This window comes from Ambystoma mexicanum, chromosome 4q, assembly GCF_040938575.1.
Source record: "Ambystoma mexicanum isolate Mex_15411 chromosome 4q, UKY_AmexF1_1, whole genome shotgun sequence".
NCBI lineage: Eukaryota > Metazoa > Chordata > Amphibia > Caudata > Ambystomatidae > Ambystoma > Ambystoma mexicanum.
Window position 1 is genome coordinate 1,271,188,513 of NC_090928.1, and position 23,573 is coordinate 1,271,212,085.

The 23,573-nt window shown below is 46.0% G+C and overlaps 1 protein-coding gene across 3 annotated transcripts in view; it reads left to right on the forward strand.

The window, feature by feature from the left end:
- LOC138468363 (cullin-9-like) overlaps positions 1-23,573 on the forward strand; it is a 1,322,368-nt gene that overhangs the window by 52,915 nt on the left and 1,245,880 nt on the right. For all 3 annotated transcript variants that reach the window (XM_069608895.1, XM_069608893.1, XM_069608894.1), the window contains 3 exons: positions 18,094-18,248; positions 18,540-19,058; positions 19,934-20,069. In XM_069608895.1, the coding sequence (XP_069464996.1) occupies positions 18,094-18,248; positions 18,540-19,058; positions 19,934-20,069 (810 nt within the window). The remainder of the gene's footprint in view (positions 1-18,093; positions 18,249-18,539; positions 19,059-19,933; positions 20,070-23,573) is intronic.

Genomic DNA, 23,573 nt, shown 5'->3' on the forward strand with positions numbered 1-23,573 from the left:
GGCTGGCAGCTTCAGTCCTCTATCCTTCTGGGTTTCCTGCTCCTGTTTAAGTAGGAGTAGAGCAATGATGCTTTATTTTCATTTGACCCTTTCTTTGTGTCTCTACTTTGTGTTTTTTTTCTACTGCCACGTTTGTACAGTTTTTAAAGTAAATTAAAGCTTGTGGTTAAATATACACTACAGTTTTTTTTACACCTTCTTTATTTGAAGAGTGCAATTTAGAAATTATGAAATTAACAGAAACTGAGACGACGTGGCCACATGTATGAAAGACTTTTACATACACGCACAGTGGTACTCAGTGTCACATTTGTGGTATAGACAGTTCCTCAAGACCCCTTCCTGAATGCATGCTCACTTCTCATAAATGTCCCTTGCTTGCCACACCTACACCCATTCCAACCTAATGTACCTCCTATTCCTATCTATAAGACACTACCCTGCTTCCATTTATTCCTTCTACCCACCCTCTGACGTGGCAGTGAAACCTCCTTCCTTCCTGACCCCTTTGACGCTTTAAGGACAAATGGTACAAGACTCAACAACAGTTTTTTTTTTCCATTGTTATTTGCATTTGAACAACATTTCCCAACAACATATTCTCCCCTGACCTGCGTTTCCCGCCCCCCCCCCCCTTGTTCGAACATAGTCATGCGCTGACGGTGCTGTTGTGGTGATGGTGCGTTGGTGGCACTGCCTTACTCAGTCTCCCTTGTCGTTGCTCCCCCAGTTTTGCGGCTCTCATATATGTCTCCTTCCCCCGGGGGTGCTGTTATTCCCAGGAGACTCATAGACCTGGGGCACCATGCCCGGCGTGCCCCGTCTCTTGTATTTCAGCAGGGTTGACCATTCAGTGTTGAACCTGTTGTGTTCGCATTGAATCGACTATGTAAGCCATTCCATGGCGACCAAGGACCACATTTTCACCACTCCATTCATGCTCTTGGGGAGGGTCACTTATTTTCCTTTTACGTGCTAGCACCAATGCTGCCGCCATCCTCAAAGTCGCGTAGAGTTTGCAGTTTGCTTTTGCTGCAATACATTCAAGGACCCAGTTTAGTCCTATCAATGCTAGCCCCTGTTCCCGCCACCCTTGATCCCCAGAACCTGCTCAATTGCTTTCTGAATTCCCTTCCAGAAGGGGTCGGACAGTCCCACCATATATGGCTCCAGGTGCCCTCCCCTCCTCAGTTTCTCCAGCAAACATGGGAGGTATTTGGATACATTTTATGTAGTCTGACCAGTGTTAGATGCCACTGCAGGATTAGTTTGAGCCACATTTCTCTGATTTGGAGGTATTTTGATAGCTTGGGAATTTTTGCTCAAAGTTCTGCCCAGTCATTTTCCTCAAAGTATCCCGTTTCTGTCTCCCATTTTGCCATGTAAGCTCTGGGTGGGTGGGCCTCTCCCTCCTTTAATGTGTTTGTATATGGAGGAGACAACTCTCCTGTCCCCTGGGTCTGTGTTTAAGTACTTCACGAAGGGGGTCAGCTGTCGGCTCCCCGCATCTTTCATTGTGGGATGTAGCAAATAATGCCTCATTTGGACATAGCTGAAACTTTGTTTTTCCCCCAGGGCAAAGTCTGCTTTGCATTGTTGGAATGATTTTACCTGGTCTCCATTAAACATGTCCCTTACCCTGTGGCAACCCCCTCTCTGCCAGATTTCAAAAGCTAGCGTTTTGTATCCCGGGGTGAACTGCGGGTTGTCAAACAGTGGCGTATACGGGGATGGGTGTGAGGTAATGTGTGACAGTTTCACTGCGTGATCCTTGCCTTTCCTACCGCTGATAAGAGTAAACTCCCATACATTTGGGGTGGTCTGTCCTCCCTTGGTTTCCACGGGATTCCCTCCAGGTGCCCCCTCCCACGCCCCCCCTCCCCCCTGCGGCCGCGCTGTCCATGGATCTCCATAATTTCCCCCTTGACTTTCTTTTGCCAGTCTCGAATGACTCGCACTTGGGCGGCCGTGTAGTAAGCCCTAAAGTCTGGCACCCCATTCCCCCCTCTGGAGATGGGGGAATCTCATTAAAGTTGCCGCTACTCTTGAGGGTTTATTGTTCCAAAGAATTTGATTTGTTATTTTGCTGAGGGCTTTGAAGAAGGACGACGGCACTAGGTTTGGGAGTGCCGTGAAAAAGTAGAGGAGTTGCGGAAGGACCACCATTTTTAGGACATTGATGCAGCCTAACCATGATATCGAGCGCGAGCCCCAGTCGATCATTTTCAATTTCTTCAATAGGGGTGGATAGTTTGCATGGTATATCCCACCCTCAGATGTTGTAAGCTTGACCCCTAGAGAAGTTATGGAGTTGTCTACCCATCTGTACTGGAAGGACTGTTTAAGGTTTTGCTCTGCTGCTTCCGAAAGGGTGAGGCTGAGTATCTCAGACTTGTTCTCATTCACCTTTAGTCCTGCCACTGCCCCGAATTGGGCCAGTTCTTGGTTTACTACCCTCAGGGAGATATCCGGCTGTGTCAGTGTCAGGAGCATGTCGTCCGCGAAGGCGGCTACTTTGTGGGTGAACCCCCCCCCCCCCCCCAAAAGGGTATTCCGGATATTTGCTCATTCCTCCTTATGGAGGCTAGGAATGGTTCTAGATGTAGTGCATATAGGATGGGCGACAACGTGCACCCCTGCTTTGTGCCTCTCCCGACTGCTACTGGTTCGGAGATGTGTCTGTTTATGGTGAGCCGGAGGAGCTAGTGTTGGTAGTTGGCTCTAACTCGGCTCAGGAAGTTGGGCCCAAAACCCATCTTGGTCATGGTGGAAAAGAGGAATCCTGAAAGGATGGACAAACTACGGTAATAAGTTTGATAAGCTTTAATCAAAGCGGGCCCACCTCTGCAAGGCTCCGCCAACAGTCACATATTCGAACCCCGCATTCCAGTTCCACGAGCCACGCATAGCAAGTCATGTAGCTCATGAAACAGGAACGCTGAGAGTTTGTACAAGTTCCTTACATATCCCCCCGCCCCCACAATAAAACAAAAACATTTGTAGAAAAAAACAATGCAATAAGAACCCAATAGTAGCCAACGGCAAAAGAGAAAAGCCTAACATTGATTAGAAACGAAAACTATACTTAGAAAACTAGAAATATAACCAGGAAACAATGAAAGAAAACTGTAATGTAGGGAAAGCAGTATTATCACTGAACAAAGTCTTTCATCCAACTAGGTTTACGTGTGAGTCTCTTATTGCCATCACCATCGTTGCCTGATTGGACACGCATTGTTGCAGGATCATCACTCTCCCTTTGCTTTCTTGTCAATCGCCCCTCACTTTCATTCTGCATTTTCTCACCCATTCCATCGCTAAGATTTTCAGCTTTAGCCAACCTGCCCTGCGATCAGACCTCTTCCCCCATCCATGATGACAACACTACCACGCACTGAGGCAATTCCTTTAGGACCCAAAAATGTACTCTCCACACACTTTTGTGTAGACCTGGGATTTCTTACCCACACCCAATCTCCAACCTTCCACGCTCTACTCTTGGCACACTCCCTCCTGTCAAATTACTCTTTGTCAATCAACCTCATAATGGCGTCCCTATCCACTGCCACAGTCCCAGCCTAACCAACCAGGACATAACTTAGTTCCAGGCTCTCTTCCCTTCAGTGAAGCAAAAGGAGATGTATTAGTAGTAGAGTGTGGGGTGGTTAGATATCTCCACATCATATGATTCATTACCTCCTTCCAAGGCTGCCCATTGCACATCACAAGTTGAATACCCCCTTTGATATATCTATTTACCCTTTCGACCAACCCATTTGCTCTCGGGTGGTAAAGAGCTGTCCTGATATGTTTGATGCCATAGTCCTCTAAAAAGTTTCTCATGAAATGAGAGACAAATTGTACACAGTTGTCTGAAACTAATTCAGCAGGGCAACCTTCCTTGAGAAACACTCAGGTGACCTTGGTGTGCTAACTCCAACAAGCTGCTTCACTCCTTCAGGAGGTACTATGCAACTCCCTCTCCTTAAAGGAATGGTTCGGTCAAAAAGTGTTATTGTCCCTACGGGTTGGCCATGTGTTTTTAAGCCTAAGTTGCTCGATTTTAGAAAAATTTCCTATGGAACTTACCAGAGTTTTCGTCCATTAAACACACTTGAAAATAGGCACCAGGGCGCTGCCATTTTGTGATAATCCTATCACTTGCCGCATCGCCCTGGCTGACCTGCTTTTGCGGCACTAAATTATATCCCCCGCCCCTGAGCCTGACCTTATCAAAACATTCATATTCCCCGCCTCTCTCCGTGACGTTACTGTGCTGCGTAGGCAAACGCGCCCAGGCGTCTTCTACGCGACTTCACACAGAACCCGGAAACCAACGCAGATCAACTCACAACACAGCGCGCCACAATTCGGAATATGAAACTGTACTTTACCAAATGTACCGTATTGCCGTTTGATTTTAAAGTACATTTATTTGACATTAAATGTTTAGAGAATATTCAGCAATTGGTATATTAAATCGGAATTTCATTTTCTTTTCTTTTCTCTCGATCCACAAATCCGGAAAAGTTTATCGTGAGTCACACGCTGTTCCTTTATGGTACACAGGGTGTTGGTTTTCGTTAAAAGAAGCACTTTGGACGCACGGTGAACCACAAGGCTGTTCCATCATCTAGGCACTAGGCCACCGTAAAGGTCGATATGTTGCTTCTAGCCGCTAGTACCGCATAAGGGCATATGGCTCCTTGGCGATCGTCCCATAAGATGGTCAATGTAGTGCAGTTTGCTTACAAGAAGCTGCAGCTGGCGGTTAAAAAATCTGTCTGCCGGGTCTGGAATAGGTGGCAATGGCAATAAGGTAGGATGTACCTGTTTAGAAAACATAAAAATTGAAATTAGTCTCACCAGCCGATCTTTATTACTATTATTCATTTTATTTATTACGGCCGAACTGAAACTATTTGCTTGCGAGGATAGTGCAATGGAGTATATTCGGCTCTAAAAGCAATGCGAAAACTAACGAAATAAATCGAGGGAAACACACAAACTAATTTTTTTACCGTTGAACCACTGAGAAACAACAGTCTACATGCGTGTCGAATGGGCACATGCATGCCCATGTGCCCGGTAGAAAGACAATCCCACAAATGTTGTACTAGCTATTCATTCGTTCGTTCGTTCGTTCATTCATTCATTCCGGTATAAAAGCGTCTAAAGAGTTACTTACATTATATTTGCCATTTCCATTGTATCTCTGCGTAATGCAGTCCGTAAATCCCACTGTGTTCGTGCCAACGATTTTTCATATACTGAACTAACATGAAACTCGGTCTAGTTTCAGAATTTTCAGCCTTATCATTTTACGTTATTGCCCCCCTCCTTCGGCATGGTCCCTGTCTCTCAAGGTCAAAAAAACAATAGAACCTTATACTGCCAGTGCGATTCGCGGGCCTCTTCAGTCCGCAAGCAAAAAATCAAAGCCGCTGACCTTCACTCTGCATGAGCGTACATTCTTACTTTGCAACATCCCGTCTAAAGCCATCTGTGAGAACTTGAATTTTCGACTCTGTTTGTACTAGGCCTCGATGTGCAAATGCGAACTGGCTTCTCTCCCATCTGCAACACCTCGCTTGGCGCGTTCTAAGGCCCCCAATTTTGTCCTCGTTGTCCGCGAACTTTGCAGCCCTAGAGAACCATAACTATGGAGACATTGACTTTTTGGGGGAAGGTCAGGGAAAGTATAAAGTACCCGAGGAGTTGAGTTGAAAGTGAGATTTATTGTTTATTTGTTTTATTATTTGCAATACGCAAGCCTCCCCTCGGTTAACAGTGCACAGCATTTACATGAGATTGCGAAACTTAGTTACAGTAACAAATATATACATACACATATTTACAAGGTCAGCGATATGAGGTGAATAGAGAGAGAAGTCAAAGATGACACCCATGTTGTTCGCCACCCAGGATGGTGAAGGGAGGGGTTAGGGTTAGCATACTTTGTATGCACACTGTACAATTACATTATTTTCAATAATACAATCAGATTACAATGATTTGAACTTCTCCACAAGCTCTGCTTTGGGTGGACATGGCACAGTGGCAATGTTTGGTGGCAATGCATCGGTGCTTTGCACAGAAACGCTCAAAATTCCATCTCTGTGCTTCTCTAGTACACTAACAATAAGGCCTTTAACAAAGTCGAACTCTATTTCCTCATATACTGGTTTTACCCCCCATTTCTTAGTTCTTTTTCCAAAGGTCGTAGTGTAGCGAGGCATCCCTACATTTCCCGTAGTCCTAGACTGTTCACGGCCCACATTCCCGTTATGGGCCAAGACCGCTAGTAGAGTCCTATGTTTCATGCCCTGTAAGCTGAAATGCAATCGCTTTGGCCTGTACTTTAGGCACATATTGTGGAACACCTCCAATTCTCCTGTGTGACAGAATTCTGTCAGTCCCCTCAAATCTCTTGATAGTTTTATCGAAAACAATCTTCTCACTGGCTTTGTGTGTAGGTGAAGATGCAATCAACCACTTCTTCGTCCGTGCCTCCTCTGTGGATAAAGGGCCATGTTCACATTGGTGGAAATGGTGGTTTTCTGTCCAGCGGTGAAAGTTGGTACAGTGGTGCATCAGTGACCGCCATTTTTCAAGTAGGATTTCCACTGACCCTTCACAAGTTTTGGAGCTCCACCAAAGATGGTTGCTGATAGACTGGGACCACTGTGAAATACTTTCAAAACCTTTTTTTTCCCCTGCAGCCAAGATTTTCTTATTGATTGATTTAGCAAAATGCCATACGTCAAATTGATGTTTAATATGTGGGAACTGCTCTCTCATTGTCTTGGCAATTGAAACGTGTGTGTCCGTGGCTATGAGGTCGATGTGCATTCCCTTTGATTGTAGATATTGCAATGATTTTATAAATCCTAGTTTCTCCATGGTCACTGACGATTTACATTGGGACACCTGCACGACCACCAAACTCACAATTTTCTTACTATCCATGTCCTGAAAGTGGTAGGTGCAGTACTTGGCAGAAAATCCAGGGCTGTCGCACTGTCCATCGCCGGCTAGCCTGAATCGTTTCCCTTCGGATGTACATGCTAGAGACAATTGTTAAATTTTCCAAGCATCACTAATGGCCGGAAATGGATAATCATGTTGGTATTTGTAGTACTGCGTGTTTAGAAATGAAATGGAGTCCCACAAACTGAAAGAAAGACTCTAACTTTCTAAAACTGGACCCACTAAAAAGTGAGGCAGCTGCACACAGTAGATTGCCTGCTGGCAGCTTCCCCAGCATCGGTTGTGCAGACCATGAGAACGCATGATTAAATCTACAGGCGGCATGTATTTTGACGTTACTGCCTTGTTTTTGACAAGTCGCATGAATCAATGGCTCCCCACATACTTCCCCTCCAACTTAATGCCCACATTTCAGCATACTTATAATATCCATCAAACAACTGTCGAATACTATGTATTTGCCCTCTTTCATTAGACTGTCATCCGGCGTGAAAGTTGTTTCGGACTGTGCCGTTGAGGACATACCAACAAATTCGAAAGAAATATCGCTGATATCAAGTTCTGATACGTCGTTGGGTGCTGCTGCTGGTTCATTCTCTGTCATTTCAACATCTGTTACTTCAGCATTGATGGGAGAACACAACATTGGCAACAGCTTTTTGGGTGGCATTTTTTTGGCGGGTGTAGATTGTGTGAATTGATCTGCGACTACTTCAGAGCTATCTTCAATACATCAAGTATCATCTTCTTTTGGTGGTGCAGTTGAACTGTAGCAATGGTCCAATACAACTTTACTGGTTTCTCCAGACACATTTAATTCATGTTCTGGCCATTGGACATGAGCATCCCGTGTCTCAACACGCCGCGTCTGAATTAATAGTTCCTCCATAGTGTAAATGGTCTGGCAAGCAACATCTCTCATTTGCTTCACTGTCTGTGTATGTATAGTTCATACACCCACGGGTAACTAGAGGACAGATTGGAAAAGGGATGTTCATTTTAAACACAATATAAAGTATCGTACAATTGACAGGAAAAAACATAATATAGTCCCCAACACAAAACAATTCCTAAAATTATGAACTGTTTGTAACTAACCTTATTTTTGTTTCTTTTCTTTGCAACTTTCTTGACTCGAACTTCATCATCTGCACGCTGTTGCTCCGATTCGTTTCCGCATGTCTTCCCTTCTTCTTACGCTGCAGCGACTATATTTTCTGGATCCGCATAGACGGCACGGAATGACGCTCCATCGACTCCCTGAAACATAGTACTTTCATTACTATGTATCACAGTATTGAAAACATAAAACACAGGTGAGGACGAACACACAGGTACATTTCAATAGCTAAACACGAATTAAACATTCTGTAGAACAGTCAAACGACAAGCATTCGAGCTCTGATGATCTAGTTCGATGGAACTGTCAGTATCCATACCTCTGGCTCTGCATGGACTGCCATGAATGGTTGTATTGGAGAGGAGGCATCAGCAACTCCCTGAAACACAGTACTTGCATTAGTATGGTTTTCAATATTGGAAACATAACACACACTTGGGGTCGACGGCACAGGTACATATAAAGAGATAACCACAAATGATGAATTGTCTAAAAGAATCAAGGAAGATCTAAATATGATCAGATTTCATAAACTTATTTCTCCGATCTATTTACATCTGCATCATCTAAATGGGATGTTGTTATTGTAGTGGAAGCTCTGTTGTCTCCCTGAAACACAGTACTTGCGTTAATAGGGAAGAAAGTATAGCAAATGGAATCACGTTATATGATGACGCTCGATGGAGCTGTCAGTATTCATACCTCGTGCTGCCGAAGAATATGTAGGCATGTTGTAAATGTAGTGCGCACTTCCGAAAGCTGTTGCGCCGATTCATATACGCAAGGTCCCGCATCCACTTCCCCTGGAATTACTTGAATGTCAGGCTCCGCATCAAGTGCAGGGGTTGACGCTCCATCAACTGCCTGAAAGATAGTACTTGCATTAGTAAGGATTACAATATTGAAAACATAACACACACTTGGGGTCAACCGCACAGGTACATATCAATGGCTAACCACGAATGAAACATTGTGTAGAACAATAAAACGACAAGTATTCCAACTCTGATGATCTAGTTCGATGGAGCTGTCAGTATCCATACCTTGTGCTGCTGTAATGCTCACCTGACTCCCACGGAGGCGCTGGCCTGGTTTTGACCGAACCATTCCTTTAACCTATCACACACTAGACTCGGCTCATCTTGTATTTCCCACCATATCTCCATAATTTTTTCAAGTAACTCCTTATCAGGCCACCCTTCAATCGTCCACTGCTTTATAAGACTGAAATCTTGATCCACCAGCTCTGCTTGTTGCCACACTCACTAATTCAGCTACAACATACTCTTCCTCCTCATCCTGTACCTGGACCGTTTGACCTTGATCCATGGGCAATCTCGATAGACAATCTGCAACCAAATTTATTTTTCCAGGCAAATGGCAAACTTCAAAATTGTACAGTCGAAGGCCGAGACCCCATCTGCTTATTCTTGGTGACCTTGTAGCCCACCTGCCACTATTAAATAGCTGCACTAAAGGCTTGTGATCTGACCGTACTGTGAACCTCCTACCCCACAGAAAATGTTTTGAAATGGTTGACTGTCCAGAACATGGCCAACGCCTCCCGCTCTATTACAGAATACCTCCCCTCAGCCCCTCTAAGAGGTCTGGAGGCAAACGCTATCACGCTCTCCACTTTGTTAACATCATACTGTAGTAGCGTAGCTCCCAAACCTAATGTACTGGCATCAACCACAAGCACGGTGTTGTCATTGGCATCAAACTTTCCTATGGAGGGACCCTGTACAATTCCTTGTTTGATCAAACTAAAAGCCTCCTCTCATTGTGTGGACCACTGAAATCTTACTCCTTTCTTCAATAAGACCATTAATGGTGTGGAAATACAAGCAAAATCCCTCACAAACTTGTTGTAATATTCCACTAACCCCAAGAAGGACCCGACGAGTGAACACGAGAGCTGAACCCTAATGGATACCCAGGTTCTCCCACGCTGGATATCCCAATCCCATTCCAAACCCCCCACCCCCCCCCCTTTCCCCGCGCAATGAAAGATTTCTCAACAACTATTTTCACTTCAAAGCATAGCACTTATCTCTGTTTGCGCTCTATCCAGGCGAACAATAGGTTTCCTCACTGCCACAAGCATTGTGTTCATTTCGTGCTGTCGGAGGGCTTTCTCCGCTTGACTCTTTGCTGGTCGACGGGCTTCTGGGAGCAGGCTCTATTTCTCCCTTCTTTGCTTTTTTCGACTTCACAGTTGACCATTCCAATGCTCTCCTGGCATTGGATTGAGTGATGGTTGGGGGACGCAATGATTGCATTTCGTCCTCTATATGCAGTAGGGCTGCTCCCAGCTCCTATGTCGTGACTTTATGCTGCTTTCCTTGCCATGAAAAACTCAGCCCGAATGGGTGAGACCATCTTTATCTGATTTGTTGATCTCTCGGGTGTGCCAGGACTGGGGCCATACGCCTTCTTTTGTTGAGGGTTATTTGTGATAAGTCTTGATATAGGAATATTTCTGCCCCGTTGTAGGTGATTTGATTAGCTTTTCTTGCCTTAGCTAGTATTCGTTCCTTGAGCGTATAGCTGTAGAATGCCACCAGGACATCTCTCGGTCTTGCCCCTGGTTCCTGTTGCGGCAGGCCTCGGTCCCTTCCCCCTCCAGCGGGTCCCCGAAGATGCTCTTCATCACCTAATTTAGGTCTTGCTCTTGCTTTTCTTCCGGCAGACATTTGACCCGGATGTTGGATCTCCTGGATCTATTCTCCAGGTCCTCCGTCTGTAGCTTGAGGTTATGGGTGGCCACTGCAAGGGTTTCCAGGAGGGTGTCGGCTTTCCACGCATCTTCTGTCTGGTCCTGAATGACCCTCTCGTTGGTGTCCACCCTGTCCTTGATTTTGTTAATGTTCCTTCTAATTTCGTGTAATTCTTCGGCCAGGTGTAATCTCAGCGTTTCTATTTGCTTCTGGCCCGCCGTGGTGATCTTGTCCACTAGCTCTGCCAGCAGGTGTTTGAGAGAGGCGTCAGTCACCGGTCTGTCCTGATCCTCCTGTGGGGCGGCCTTTTCAGTGTCCGTGGCCCAGTCAACTGTGGTGTGGCCCCCCGGTGCATCCGCTTCCCCTGGCCCGTATCTGTGCCAGAGTTCCTGTGTTTTTTTAAGGGATTTGGGGGCGGACGGGGTTTCCTTGTTTCTGTTTCTGGACATCTCGGGGTCTGCTTGCCGTGGTCAGTTCTGACTTGTCCTGTCTACCCCCAGCGGGGGCCGCGTTCGGTAGTAGCATCAGAACTGTCTCTTCAGCTGCTGTTTTGGTGAGGACTTCGGCCTTTGCCGCCTCTGGCGTCCTCTTTGCTATATCTAGGCACAGTGTCGTGGGACTGAGTTTGCTGTGTTGCCCTTGGTCTCCCCGGGGTGCCTGAGGTACTGCCCGCTTTAGGCCGCCCTGAGGGTGACCCCGGTGGTGGAGTCGGATGTCGCCTTTTCTTTTGGGGTATGATCACTTTGGAACCCGGTACCCGCCTTTGGGGGCCTTCAGTGAGTCATTGCCCTGTGACCTATGCTCCTGTATGCTGCCTTGGTCCGCTCGGAGATTGCAGCTCTACGGGTGTCACGCTGCCTGAACCGGGGGTTCTGTACATTGCGTGTTGTTTCTCTGCATTGGGACACAGCTTGTCTCCGATGCTGAGGGCTCCGTTGTGCTCCATTGGGCCTCAGCCTCCCCGTTGATCTTCAGATGTAGCGGGCGGCGTGGGGCTCCCACACGGGCCGAGCCCCCGTGCCTCCAATCCACTTCGTGGGTAAGGGCTCTCTGATTTGTGCTGGTCGGCGAGTGCGGGCCCATCTGCAGCTGTGATGACCTCCTTACTGTGGAGTGCTGCGAGGGTCCCTGGGCCTCGTCAGAGCTTCCCTGCCACACTTACTTGGGGTATTGGACTCTAGGAGTGTCTGGTCCTCCACCGCTTCACAAGGTGCTGCCGCTCTTCTTCCCCTCCGGTCATCTGCGGGTGAACCGCTCCTCCAGGGCCCCACCCAGTTGGGTCCCCCACGTCGCTGTGAACCAGCATGCACCCGCTGCTGGTCGCTCCAAGCAAGAGGATACCCACCGTCCAGAGGCGCTGCGGGAGCTCCCGGCAGGTCTTCCTGTTGAGTTGGCAGGCCGCCCCGGGTCCGCTGGCCGTGCTGCAGGGGTAGCCACGTCGTAGTGAGCCACTAAACTGTCAGCGGGATCCGCTGCAGGGTCTGGCTCTGGGTTTGGATGAACTTGTGTTGCGTGGCTGTGAGCGCCCCGCCAGCCTGTGTGCGCCAAGGGACTGCCGTCCCGTGTGGTGAGCGTATCCTGCACCCTGGGAGATTGGGGGGGGTCAGATGGTGTAATCCTCAGCAGCACCCCCTTTCTCAGTGCGGTAATCAATAAGCTGCAGGGCCTGCGGAGGGCTTGAGCTGCTTATATCTGTGCTTTTTTGCTGCTGCGTTTTGGGAGCTCGGGGTCACAGTCATCTTGGATCCTCAAAAACAGTTTTTAACCTGCCTAACTGTGCGAGTTGGGTGAATGCCTATAAGGACAATGGTTGCTTTTATAACAAAACATGATAGCCTCTCTGCGCTCAAACTATGTAAACAATGTCTGAGTGGGGCTATAATTATAATGTGTGTGTTGGATCGAGTCCCTGGAGTTTCCCGGGCTACCTGGTTTGTTGGAGCCTAGGCTTCCCCTCTTGCTTCAATCACCTGTGGTACAGGATGGGAGAAATGCCCATTTCGTGAGGGATAATTGTGCTCTGTGTAAGGATAGGTAACTGGGTGTAAGCATCTATCTGGGGGACCTCCTGTCTTTTTTTTTAAAACAATTTTTATTATCTTTAATATTGCATCAACTTACAGACATTTCGATGTAAAGTACATCGTATCAACCTACAACCTTCGCCTTACCGTTGTCCCCCCAACCCCCTCCTTCCCTGGTCTACTCCACACTACATCTTACCATCCACCTTTCAACTATTCTCACCCTCTCGCTCCGACACCTGCGTCCACCTGTATGGGACTTTTCTCCACTTCTCTGTCAACTATAACAGTGGTGTCCAACTCTGCAAATCAACTGCCTCCAAACATCCACACCTCCTCCTTGGTCTGATGTTCTGCTTATTGCCTCTTGCCATGCCACCGTTTCTGCATTTGCCCATCTAATTAGGTCCTTCCGCCATACTTGCACCAGGGGTGTTGTTTGCGCTTTCCATCCCATCGCTGTTCTACGTTTCGCTAATATATATGCCACATCTCTCAATTTACTTGCGTATTTAGCTTGTGCAAAACTCCCTAGCAAACAGGCCGTGGGAGGGCCAATATCTAGGGTGATGTTTGCCTTTGCTAGTGTTTGAGACACCTCCCCCCAGAATCTACCAGTCTCTGTGCAGGCCCAGAACATAAGGACCAAATCTGCATCCACCTCCCCACACTTTGGGCATGATTGTACTGTTGCTCGGTTACATTTTGCTATCCTTTAGGGAGTCCAATATGCTCTGTGGGTTATGTACAGTTGAATCTGCTGAAATCTTGCATTCCTAGACACCTTTTTGTGGTACGCCATAGCTCTGTTCCACACTGCATCCGCTATTGGTTCCATTTAAGTCTGCCTCCCATTGCTGTCTCATCTGCTCTAATTCTTTCCCCGCTTTAGACATTAGCAACTCGTAAATCTGCGTGACTTTGTGCCCACCTTCTGACACGTCATAAAATGTCTCTATTGTTTCATCTGGCTGCAAAGGGGCTTCAGCCCCCTGCCATCTACGCTTGAGGTTCCTCAATAGCATGGAGTGTGTGAGGTGTTGCCCTGGGTGTATTCCCGTTTCGTTAATCAGCTCCTCAAGCTCCTTAGGCAAACCCTCCTTCAACAAGTCCCCTACCGTCACCACTCCCATTGGTTCCCAGTATTACCGCACATTCAGCTGTTTTTTGGTTGCTCACCCCTTCTAGTGACACCAACGGGATCTGCGGGGAGTACAATGTGCTGTTCACCCATCAATTGACAGGCTCTTCGCCACACTACACAGCCCAATCTCATCAACCCAGACGCGCAAGTTACTTTCGAGTCCTTTATCCATATAACTTCCTTTAGGAAGAACTGGCCACTAGTTGTTTGTAACAGTCGTGACTCGTGTGTTTGTCCGCTAGCCATTTAACTACAAACTGCAACTGACTAGCAACAAAGTATACTTCAAAGTTGGGTAGTTTAATTCCCCTTAGATCATACGCATTTTGGAGCTTCCTGAGCACCACACTGTATATTTGTGAAAGTATGAAGGAGTTTCGAGAGTACCACCATTTTCAGCAGTGCCGCCCGGCCCATCATAGATAATGACAATCTCTCCCACAAAGATATGGAATGCTCCAGTCTGCTCATGGCCTTCACTGTATTCTGTGTATATTCAGTGAGGATCATGATAAATGTTCACCCTTAAGTATCGGAACGCTTCTACTTCCCACTTAATTGATAGTACTGGTAGCTTATGTGCCGGCTTCACAATATATCCTCCTAATGGGAACAGACTCAACTTTTGTGGATTCATTGTTATACCCAACAAAGTAGAGTATCTCTCCATCACATCCAGAATATTTTGCAAATTTATCTCTGGATGTTGTAAGTAAAGAAGCATATCGTCTGCGTACAATGATTTCAAATGTCTCCCTCCCGGCGTATCTATCCCGGCCTCACAATATTCATCCCGCAAATAAATCACCAGTGGTTCCAATGTCAAAATGAAGAGCATTGGAGACCACGGACACCCTTGTCTCATGCCTTTGCCTAACTCCCACTGTTCTGAGATGATTATGCTCGTCTTGACACTAGTTACTGGTTCATTGTATAGTAGTCTCACCCATTTAATATATGTTGGTCACATGCCAAACCCCTCTAACACTGCTAGCAGCCATTGTCATCTGACCAAGTCAAACGCCTTGACTGCATCTAGCGATGCTACCACACACTGTTGTGTATCTTCCTGGGTACAGTCTATCACATGATGCAGTCTGCGCAACTGGTGATATTTCTATGCAGGACGACCCTGTCTGGTCTGAGTGTATGAGCTTGGCTATCATCGGTTTAAGCCTGATTGCCATCACTGCTCTGAGTATTTGACCTCCGTCTCTTCTAATATGCCAGTCCCATGATGGTGCCCAGCTCGCTTCTTGGCTTCACATGCTGCTAAGTGTGTTTACCTTCTAGCTGCAGGTCGACTTCCTACCAGCCAGTGCTGCTTTCTCCCTTTTCTTGGGGTATTAACTTCGACATACTGGCCAATAGTTTGCTGTCTGTGCACCGCCACCCCACTGGGTATCATAGCCCTTTAAAGGTGGGTGGCTTTCTCTTCGTGGCTTGGCGGTCTCTCCTTTTGTTTGTTGGCATTTCACAAACCGAAAACTAACATACACATAGTGGCAACCCTATGCAGGCATTAACTATCCCCAACAGCCCCGTGCTTCAGTAAAGTTCTTGTATCGGGCCGGGTGGACTGTAAAGGTTTTGGGCAACCAGGCACCTCACTGAACGTTGCTCAGGGATATGTGAGCATGTCTGCCTCGTCGTGTCAATCAGCATTTGTCAATCACCCAGTGAGTACCTGCGGCCAGACTTCCCTGCCCTTCTACTACCGATCCTTCAACGCTCACTGTGTTTCTTCAGTTACCTCTTGTGGTTGGTTCAATAGGAAATTCACATATGGGCCCCACATATCTCTTGCGTTTGTGCGATAGAGTGACAGTCCCTTGTACCGCGTTTTCATATCGTTACAATACAGGACATTCGAGTACCAGTTCTTTATTTTGGGGGGTGTTGGCCCCTTCAATAGCATTGCCACACACCTCTTGGCCAGGGGCACAAGCAGCCCAGTTAACTGTCTCCTGCCGTGCGGGATCGATTTGGTGTATCCCAGAAGTGCCACTATCGTATCTTGATCTAGTCTTTCCCCAATAATATATGACATTTATAACGTGCCTATACACAAGTGTTTAAAGGCGCGACAAGGCAAGGGAGGAGGAACAAAAAGGAAGACGGAGACCATGATCTTACTAGGCCAGTTGACATGGAGATTGAGCAAGTGTAGGCGGGAGGGGAAAAGTGCGTGGGGGGGAAAGGGGAGACGGCAGTGCAGTACATGGGATCACACAGTAAAACAAAGAAGTGTGGCAAGTGCAAGGGTAAGTGCAGACATCAAGTGTCAAAGTGCTGGTAGGGGGACGTTAGGGATGCAGAAACGGAACCCAAGTTCAAAGGTTGCCAGTGCAGGTGTGCAACTGGCAGGAAGGGGACCTGGGTCCGAAATCCGAGGGTAGCCAGGTGACCAGTGCAGTTTCAGTTACAGCCAGGAGTACAGCAGGGGAGAGGAAGAGAGAAAACAGAAGCAAAGAGGAAGGTCTTGTGGTGCTTCCGAAACCAGAGATGGTTCTCCTCAAGTTTCATAGCTGCAGAGAGGCTGTTCCAGAGGGAGACCCCAGCCGAAGAAAGAAATCTACCATCAACTCGTTGCTTGGAGAAGCGACTGACCCTGAAGGAGTTGGAGGTGAAGGAACGAAGAGCTCAAGAAGGAAGATATTTATGAAGAGAGAGTTGAAGGTATTGAGGTGCCAGGCCCTAGAAGGACTTGTGGACAATGCAGAGGGTTTTGAACTTAAATCTCTGCACTGGCTCCCAGTGGCTGCGAGGATTCATTCCTGGAGAGATATGATCCCTGGGCTTGAGGCCAAGGACAAGTCTTGCAGTCCTGTTTTGGATGAGTTGCAGAGGACGTAGAGTAGAAGCGGGCAGATTTAGAAAGAGGTTGTTACAGTAGTCTGCATAGAGGGAACCAGACCTCTGGAGGCAGAGACAGTCTCTATTTTTTCTTTCTCTGAGAGAGAGGATGAGCGAGAGAGATGAGACCGCCCCCATTAAGCTGGGGGTAATGCTCATTTCTTTATTTCTTTATATACCGCATCAAACCCAGAGGTATCTAGGCACTTATGCTTAAGAAATTGGTTACAGTGCTTATGGTTACAGGCCAGAATGAACAAGTAGTAGTTACAACATGAAGTGCAATGAAGTGAAGGTAGTTACTGGTAATAGGTTACAGGCAGGAACAAACAGAAGGTAATTCCATAACAAGAGTGCAATAGAGTTCAGGTAGGCACAATGGAGTAACTTAGCACCATTTTGCAAGGCGTCTACGTCACAGGGTGCAGTAGGGTCCAGGTGGGCACATTCATGGAGCCAAAGCCCATGTTGCAGGGCGGCTGCGATACAAAAAAGCAGTGAAGACAAGTGGGCACGGAGACAAGTGGGCACGGAGGACAGCTGGATACAGAGTTCAGGCACATACATACAACGGGGGGATATAGTCTGTTAGGGGTGGAAGCAGGCATGCTGGGGGGTAGGGGGTGGGTTCTCACCCGTTGTTTGTGATAAAGAAAAAAGCGAATTCGGCGGAAAAGATTTTGGTGTAGTTGCCATTTGGCAAAAACAGCAGCAAACCTTCATAGAACTTCTGAGACAGACGATTTACAAATATTTATCACCGATTCTGTCAACGAGTGTGCTGGGTGCTAGATCTCAGATGGCATGAAGAGAAGAATTTGAAGGTGATCGATATCCCTAATAGATCAGTGACCTCCCTTTTGCATAGATGGTTCAGAGAGGAGCATCCCTTTCAGTTGTAGAGCAATCCTTAGTACTTGCACCTGTTTATTTAATTGGTCACACTGACGAGAAAAACCTTTTTTTCCAAACTGGGTGGGATTGTTAGTTTATCTTAATTGCTCTGGTAAATTTAAAATTTTGAGACATCTTTTTGAACCATATATCACTTGTGTGTTCTGTTGACCTGCCACAGTGCAAAGCCTTTTTGTTAGTCAGTCTTCTAACCCAAACCTTCAGACCTTGACTAGTGTCATTATAAAGCTTTCATGCATGAGGTCCCTGCCAGTACTAAAGCATTCCTCAATAATTTAATAACAAATAATTATGTACACCCGATTGGTTTTGTTGTTGTTTTAGGGAGCCGGGCTTACGTCCTCCTGTCCTTAAGCCAGCAGGATGGCATCGAGCAGCACATGGACTTCGACAGTCGCTACACCTTACTGGAGCTGTTTTCAGAAACCACGTCCTCTGAGGAGCACTGCATATCCTTCGATGGGATCCACCTTCCGCAGGTAAGCCCATGATGCAGAGGCTGTTGGTGCTCTCTAGGAATTCAGCTGGGTCAGACAGAAAGCTATGGATGACATCCTTGAGTATGCTTGTAGGTTACTTGGGGACTACAGTTGCATGCAACATTAGGCAGGCCACTGGTCTTTGGAACATGGCTGGGCATAGTTCTTTGTAATCATCAGTGCCTTTTGGGTTTTTTAACTGGGTATTGCAGAAGTTTGGAAGCCAACAATTAGTTGACTGTTCACTCATTTTGCCAATATACAACTTAACCCTTTCTTCGTTTGTTACAGATCCCAGGAAAGTTGCTTTTCTCCCTGGTAAAACGTTACCTCTGTGTCACATCACTGGTGGATAAATTGAACAGCAGCAGTGAAGAAGAGGTGGAACGACATGATGGGGCAGCTAGTTCAACACTTTTGGGAGAGCAAAGCCGTGTGCAGCGGGAGTTTGAGTTCAGCATGGCCATGGCCAATCTCATATCTGAACTTGTGCGGGTAATGGGTTGGGACCGCAGACATCACATAAAGTTTCAGTCTCCATGGGAAGTGCAGCCACGCGTGCTGCGTTCTATCTTCCAGCCAAAAGTGCCCTCCTGCAACAGTGTCCAGGTGGCCCCGCCTCCCCGGAAGAAGTCTTCTAATGGCTTCAAGTCACGCTCTGACTTCGCGAGTCGCAGTGGCTATGTGGAGTATGTTCAGGAAAACCTGAAGCCTAGCATGAGCGTCCGGATGCTGGAGGACTATGAGCAGGTCAGCACAGGAGATGAGGGCGAGTTTCGGCAGAGCAATGATGGCACCCCACCTGTCCAGGTAAGCACTTAAGCTCAAAGTCTGGGTCGAGGTTACATTGTAGGGAAGAAGCTTTCTAGCTCCGTTAACCATCAATATAATATACATTTTGGCTTATTCAGAAGATGTGTAGTGCTTTGCCCTGCAAATTGTTTGCTTACCTACAATTCAAGGGGTAACTGTAAAGAATCTATTTAAAATCAAACCTTTTGTTCATGGTCATGCCTTGGACCAAGAGATCCCCAAGTACTTTACCATGTCTTTCTGACCCTGCTTACATCTGAGTGGGGTGTGTATTCTTGTATTGTGAGCATTATTTTTCTCCTCTTGAGCCTTTTAATACCTGTATGAGACATTGATTGCAAATGGATTGCTATGTTCACCTGTTGATGAGGTTCATTAATCTGTGATGGAATACCTACCACTTTGTGTTGGCACCCATCGAAGTGCACTTGTCTTAAGGCCTGGCATTCTCTCATGATACACCAACGGGGGCATGCCCAATATCTTTAGCTGTTATCAGAAATGGATAATATGAATAGTATGAAGGAAGCCCCAAGAGCTTTTCCCTCCACTTTTTTCACAAATGAACAGGGAGGCAATTGTTTGCTCCCCCCATCCGTATCGCACGACAAGATTCCCAATTTCTTTCTTGAACAAAGTGGTCCACGTTCTCTGTAAAAGGAAATCTTTTGGTATTGGCAGTACCTTGTTCATTTTGCACTGGTATATGAGTTATTGATGCCCTGAGCTGCTCTCCAACAAGCTAACATCACTTTATTTAACAGATTTTGACTGTGCTTGGGCCATTGATATACCAAAGTGATGCTTCTCTTTGCTGGCCTTGTGCCTGCAATATTACATGTGTATATGCTGAGATTGTCTTTCTTCCTTAGGTATACTGGCAGTCGCTGGGACGGACATACTGGGTCCATTGGCACATGGTGGAGATTATTAGCTCCTCTGGGCAATCTGAGAAGGAGACTCAGGAGAAGGCCTCCACTCTGACTGAGAATCTCAAGCTAACAACAGGTGAGAGCAGTTTCAGCTGCTTCACTGTGAGCAGCTGTACAATGGCACAGTACCGATGTCTTTATCACCCCTTATCCCGCTGAGTTCCCCTTTAGGGGCAGGTCTTTGTTGATGGCAATCCCTTCATTTTGTGTAGTTTGTGGAATTGAGTTTGTCACTGTACTCCTTGCTCATTTCTCTGACCAGATAAACCGGTTTTAAAGAGATGCGATTACAGAGTCATCCTTTCCCATGGTAGAGGAGCAAAAGTAAGCTTGAGCATCATAACATTGAGGAAACAATTAATGAATGTCAGAGTGTGGGTGGAAGCTAATTTATTCAGGGTGTTATAGGAGGATGCGAATAAACCGAAGTTGTAGATGGATAAAATGAGAACCAACAAATCTATCAATTGCAAAGCTTAGCAACTCAAATACCCTGTTTTAGTTAATCCTATGGGCTGTGTGAGAAATAATACTATTATTTCTGCCATTTTTTCTATTTGTACAATCATTATCTACTGCAAAGGATGGGTCAGGCATAGACGTCTCATCTGTAAGGTTGTATAGACAGGTTGTCTTTTGAACGCCCCCTTCCCTTGTGTTTAAATTCTGTCATGTGTAATGACCCCAGAACCAACACACACTTAGACCAATAGTTGGAATATAATCGGCTATTTACAGGCCCTTTATTCACACAAGATATAAGCATACAAACGATTCTGGAACTAGATAAAGTTGGTTATACATAAACACACACATAGACAAGGATAGCTACGAATAAAGTTTACATCACCGTTAGTGCAGTTGAAGGAGAAAGCTTAATCTCAGCCACTACGACACTACCCAGTCCTAAGGCAGGTGGGCAGAGAGATGACACATGCTAACGGGGTCTGGAGCAGAGCATCCTCCTTCTCAGCGAGACTTCATCCCCCAGGGTTCCAAGTCTCTTTTCACCACCAGGATACCTCCTCTCTCATGTGGGGGAAAAAAAAATCCCCGCTCACCTCGGTGTGCTAACCGTCCCCGGCCGAAGGACAGACTGCATGCATGAGGAGCACAGAGTGGAAAGATGCAGTTCGTAATGGAAAAACCCAGTTTGTCTACCACGCGCACGTTCCCAAAACCCCTTATCACTGCACCTGCACAACTCTGACTCCCTTCTTGGCTCGTCCTTGATCACACAATACACCAGCTATCCTCCGTAGTGAGGTCATCTGCTTCCAAATATACTATCGCAGCCATGGCTAAACTCATGTCTAACTGAGCTCACAGAAACGTAGACTTTCATGGCGCTTTGTAAGTGAATGTCCAAAATGGCAGCGCACCGGCGCAATGTTTTTTAAGCTCATTTTCGCACACGCATTACACCTTGTCGGTTGTGTCAATCTAGTCTCTCAATGGATCCAGTTCCCTCTAGAGCTTAGATTACATTCTTGCTGACTTGGAATAGCTCTTTTATTAGGACTCATTACAAGATAGGATTGATTAGTAGATTATCTTGAATTTTAAATCGTTAAGACAGTTGGGGGCATACTTAAAATTTGGGTCCAAGCCGACGAAAAAGGGAAAGGACAAGAGGGTGATGTGTTCAAGAAAGCTCCACCATTCTGAGAGGCTACCCTATTCTGATGAACAGGGACGAACACTAATGTCTAGTCAAACTCTATCTGGGTAGTGTGCATGAGCGGCAAGGTTTGGACTTGAGGGTGCAAGAGTGGTGAAAGGTTCAGTTAAGTGCACATAGAGCACTTGATGAAAGTTAAGCAGAATGTATAAAACGCCATGTATTTATTTAGGACTCAGGCAAACACTTATCGATTAATATCCACAGCTATGTGACTCACTAAAACCTTCACTACTAATATATGAACATTCACCTTGGTGTGCTGTTGTAAGAGCACAAACACTTTACATTTAAATACAGAGAAATAATTGCTTTTCAATATACTGTGTTACTAAGAAATAGAAACAGCTAAGTAATCAGTACTTTGAGAACTAAAAGGTTGAGAATAAAGGAGACCTGGAACTGATTTTTGAGAATTAAGAGAATTAAGAGACTTGAACTGATTGTGAGTTTACAAGCTGGAAGATCTGACGTCTTGTGCAAGGCAACCCCAAGACTTTGTGAATTGTGTTGCCACCTTGGGCAAGGGAACCGTGGGGCTTTTTGGAACTGCTTTGAACTTGGCGAATGGGAGCTGGAAAGTAAGCCAAGAGCTGGTAGACAGACGTTCAGAACTTTATTTGAAGCACTATTTATTGTGTTGCTGACATCCCTACACATTGTTTAGCTTTAGTTATGATGGCAAGTATAGGTTTTGAACACACATTTTTAAGTTGGACTTATTCACTCAGACAATCCTTAGTTTCTTTAGGTTGGGAAATCCACCTTAGCATAGGGAAAGTTAGTCCTTACACCATCCTGACATTTGACAAAATAAAGGTTTTTAGTTTGAACCTTCAATCTGTTGCCCGTGTCTTAATTCATGATGCTTTCACAGTTATTTAATTGTAGTAGGATCAGAGTTTAGGGAAGTATAGGCTTTGGACAGAGGACCGTTTCTGTTGTGTCATAGGAGACATTCTAACAAGAACCCTTTTACACCTTTTTGTTGTAGAATAGTGTCCAGTTCCCAATACTTGGGGCTAGCCTAGGTCTTGCTTTCATTAATAACATAAGGTTTGAACAAAATTCCTCCTTGTCCGTCTCCTAATTCTTATCTACCACTTAACCCGTGTTGCTCTTGTGAACAGGGGTGCTTAGCAAGCTGCCCATCTTGGACTTAGATTGATTTAAGTCAAGCTCTCAGCCAATTTGCTCTTTGTCTATTTTCATCTAGATAAACTACAAGGCAGGCCTAAAATTGTATTTCTCCAGCATGGGGTCTTACATGGATTCACATGTCATGAATATTCCCTGTCAGGCTGGGAATCCTCAGTAAAATAAAGCAGTTTGGCTTTAGGCTAAAAACGGCATTGTCGCTTATATAATCTGTGGGTTGAGGCTTCTAGGAATGGAACCTGCCTGTGCTGTGCAACAGTTATATTTAGATTGTGAGTTTGGCAAGATCACAGGAGCCGTTTTGGGGTTTAGCCTGAGCCCCTGTTTGGTACGTGGAAAAGGTTTTTTGCTCCCGGTTATCTTGGTTATAAAGATTTGAAATGATATCCATAACACTTTGGTTGGTACGAAGTGATTCGTTTATTTGTGGTCAGCCGACACGTGTTTCGACCCGTAGGGTCTTTCTCAAGGCTGAACAGTGTTCAATGGTGACAGGTGTTTATGTGATTTGTGACAATTGTGTGACAGATTATATTATATTCCATTGTGGTGTAGGGGTGATGTGCAGTAAGTGACCAAAAATAACATAACATAACATCACATCAAAATACATTGACGTGTTAATTTATAAAGAGCATTGTTACATGCAAGCGAGGAGAAGGGGAGGAAAAGAAGAAGGAGAAGGTTAGCAAGTGGGCAGAAGGGGAGGAAATGGGAGGTTTTCCTTTAATGAGGTGGAAT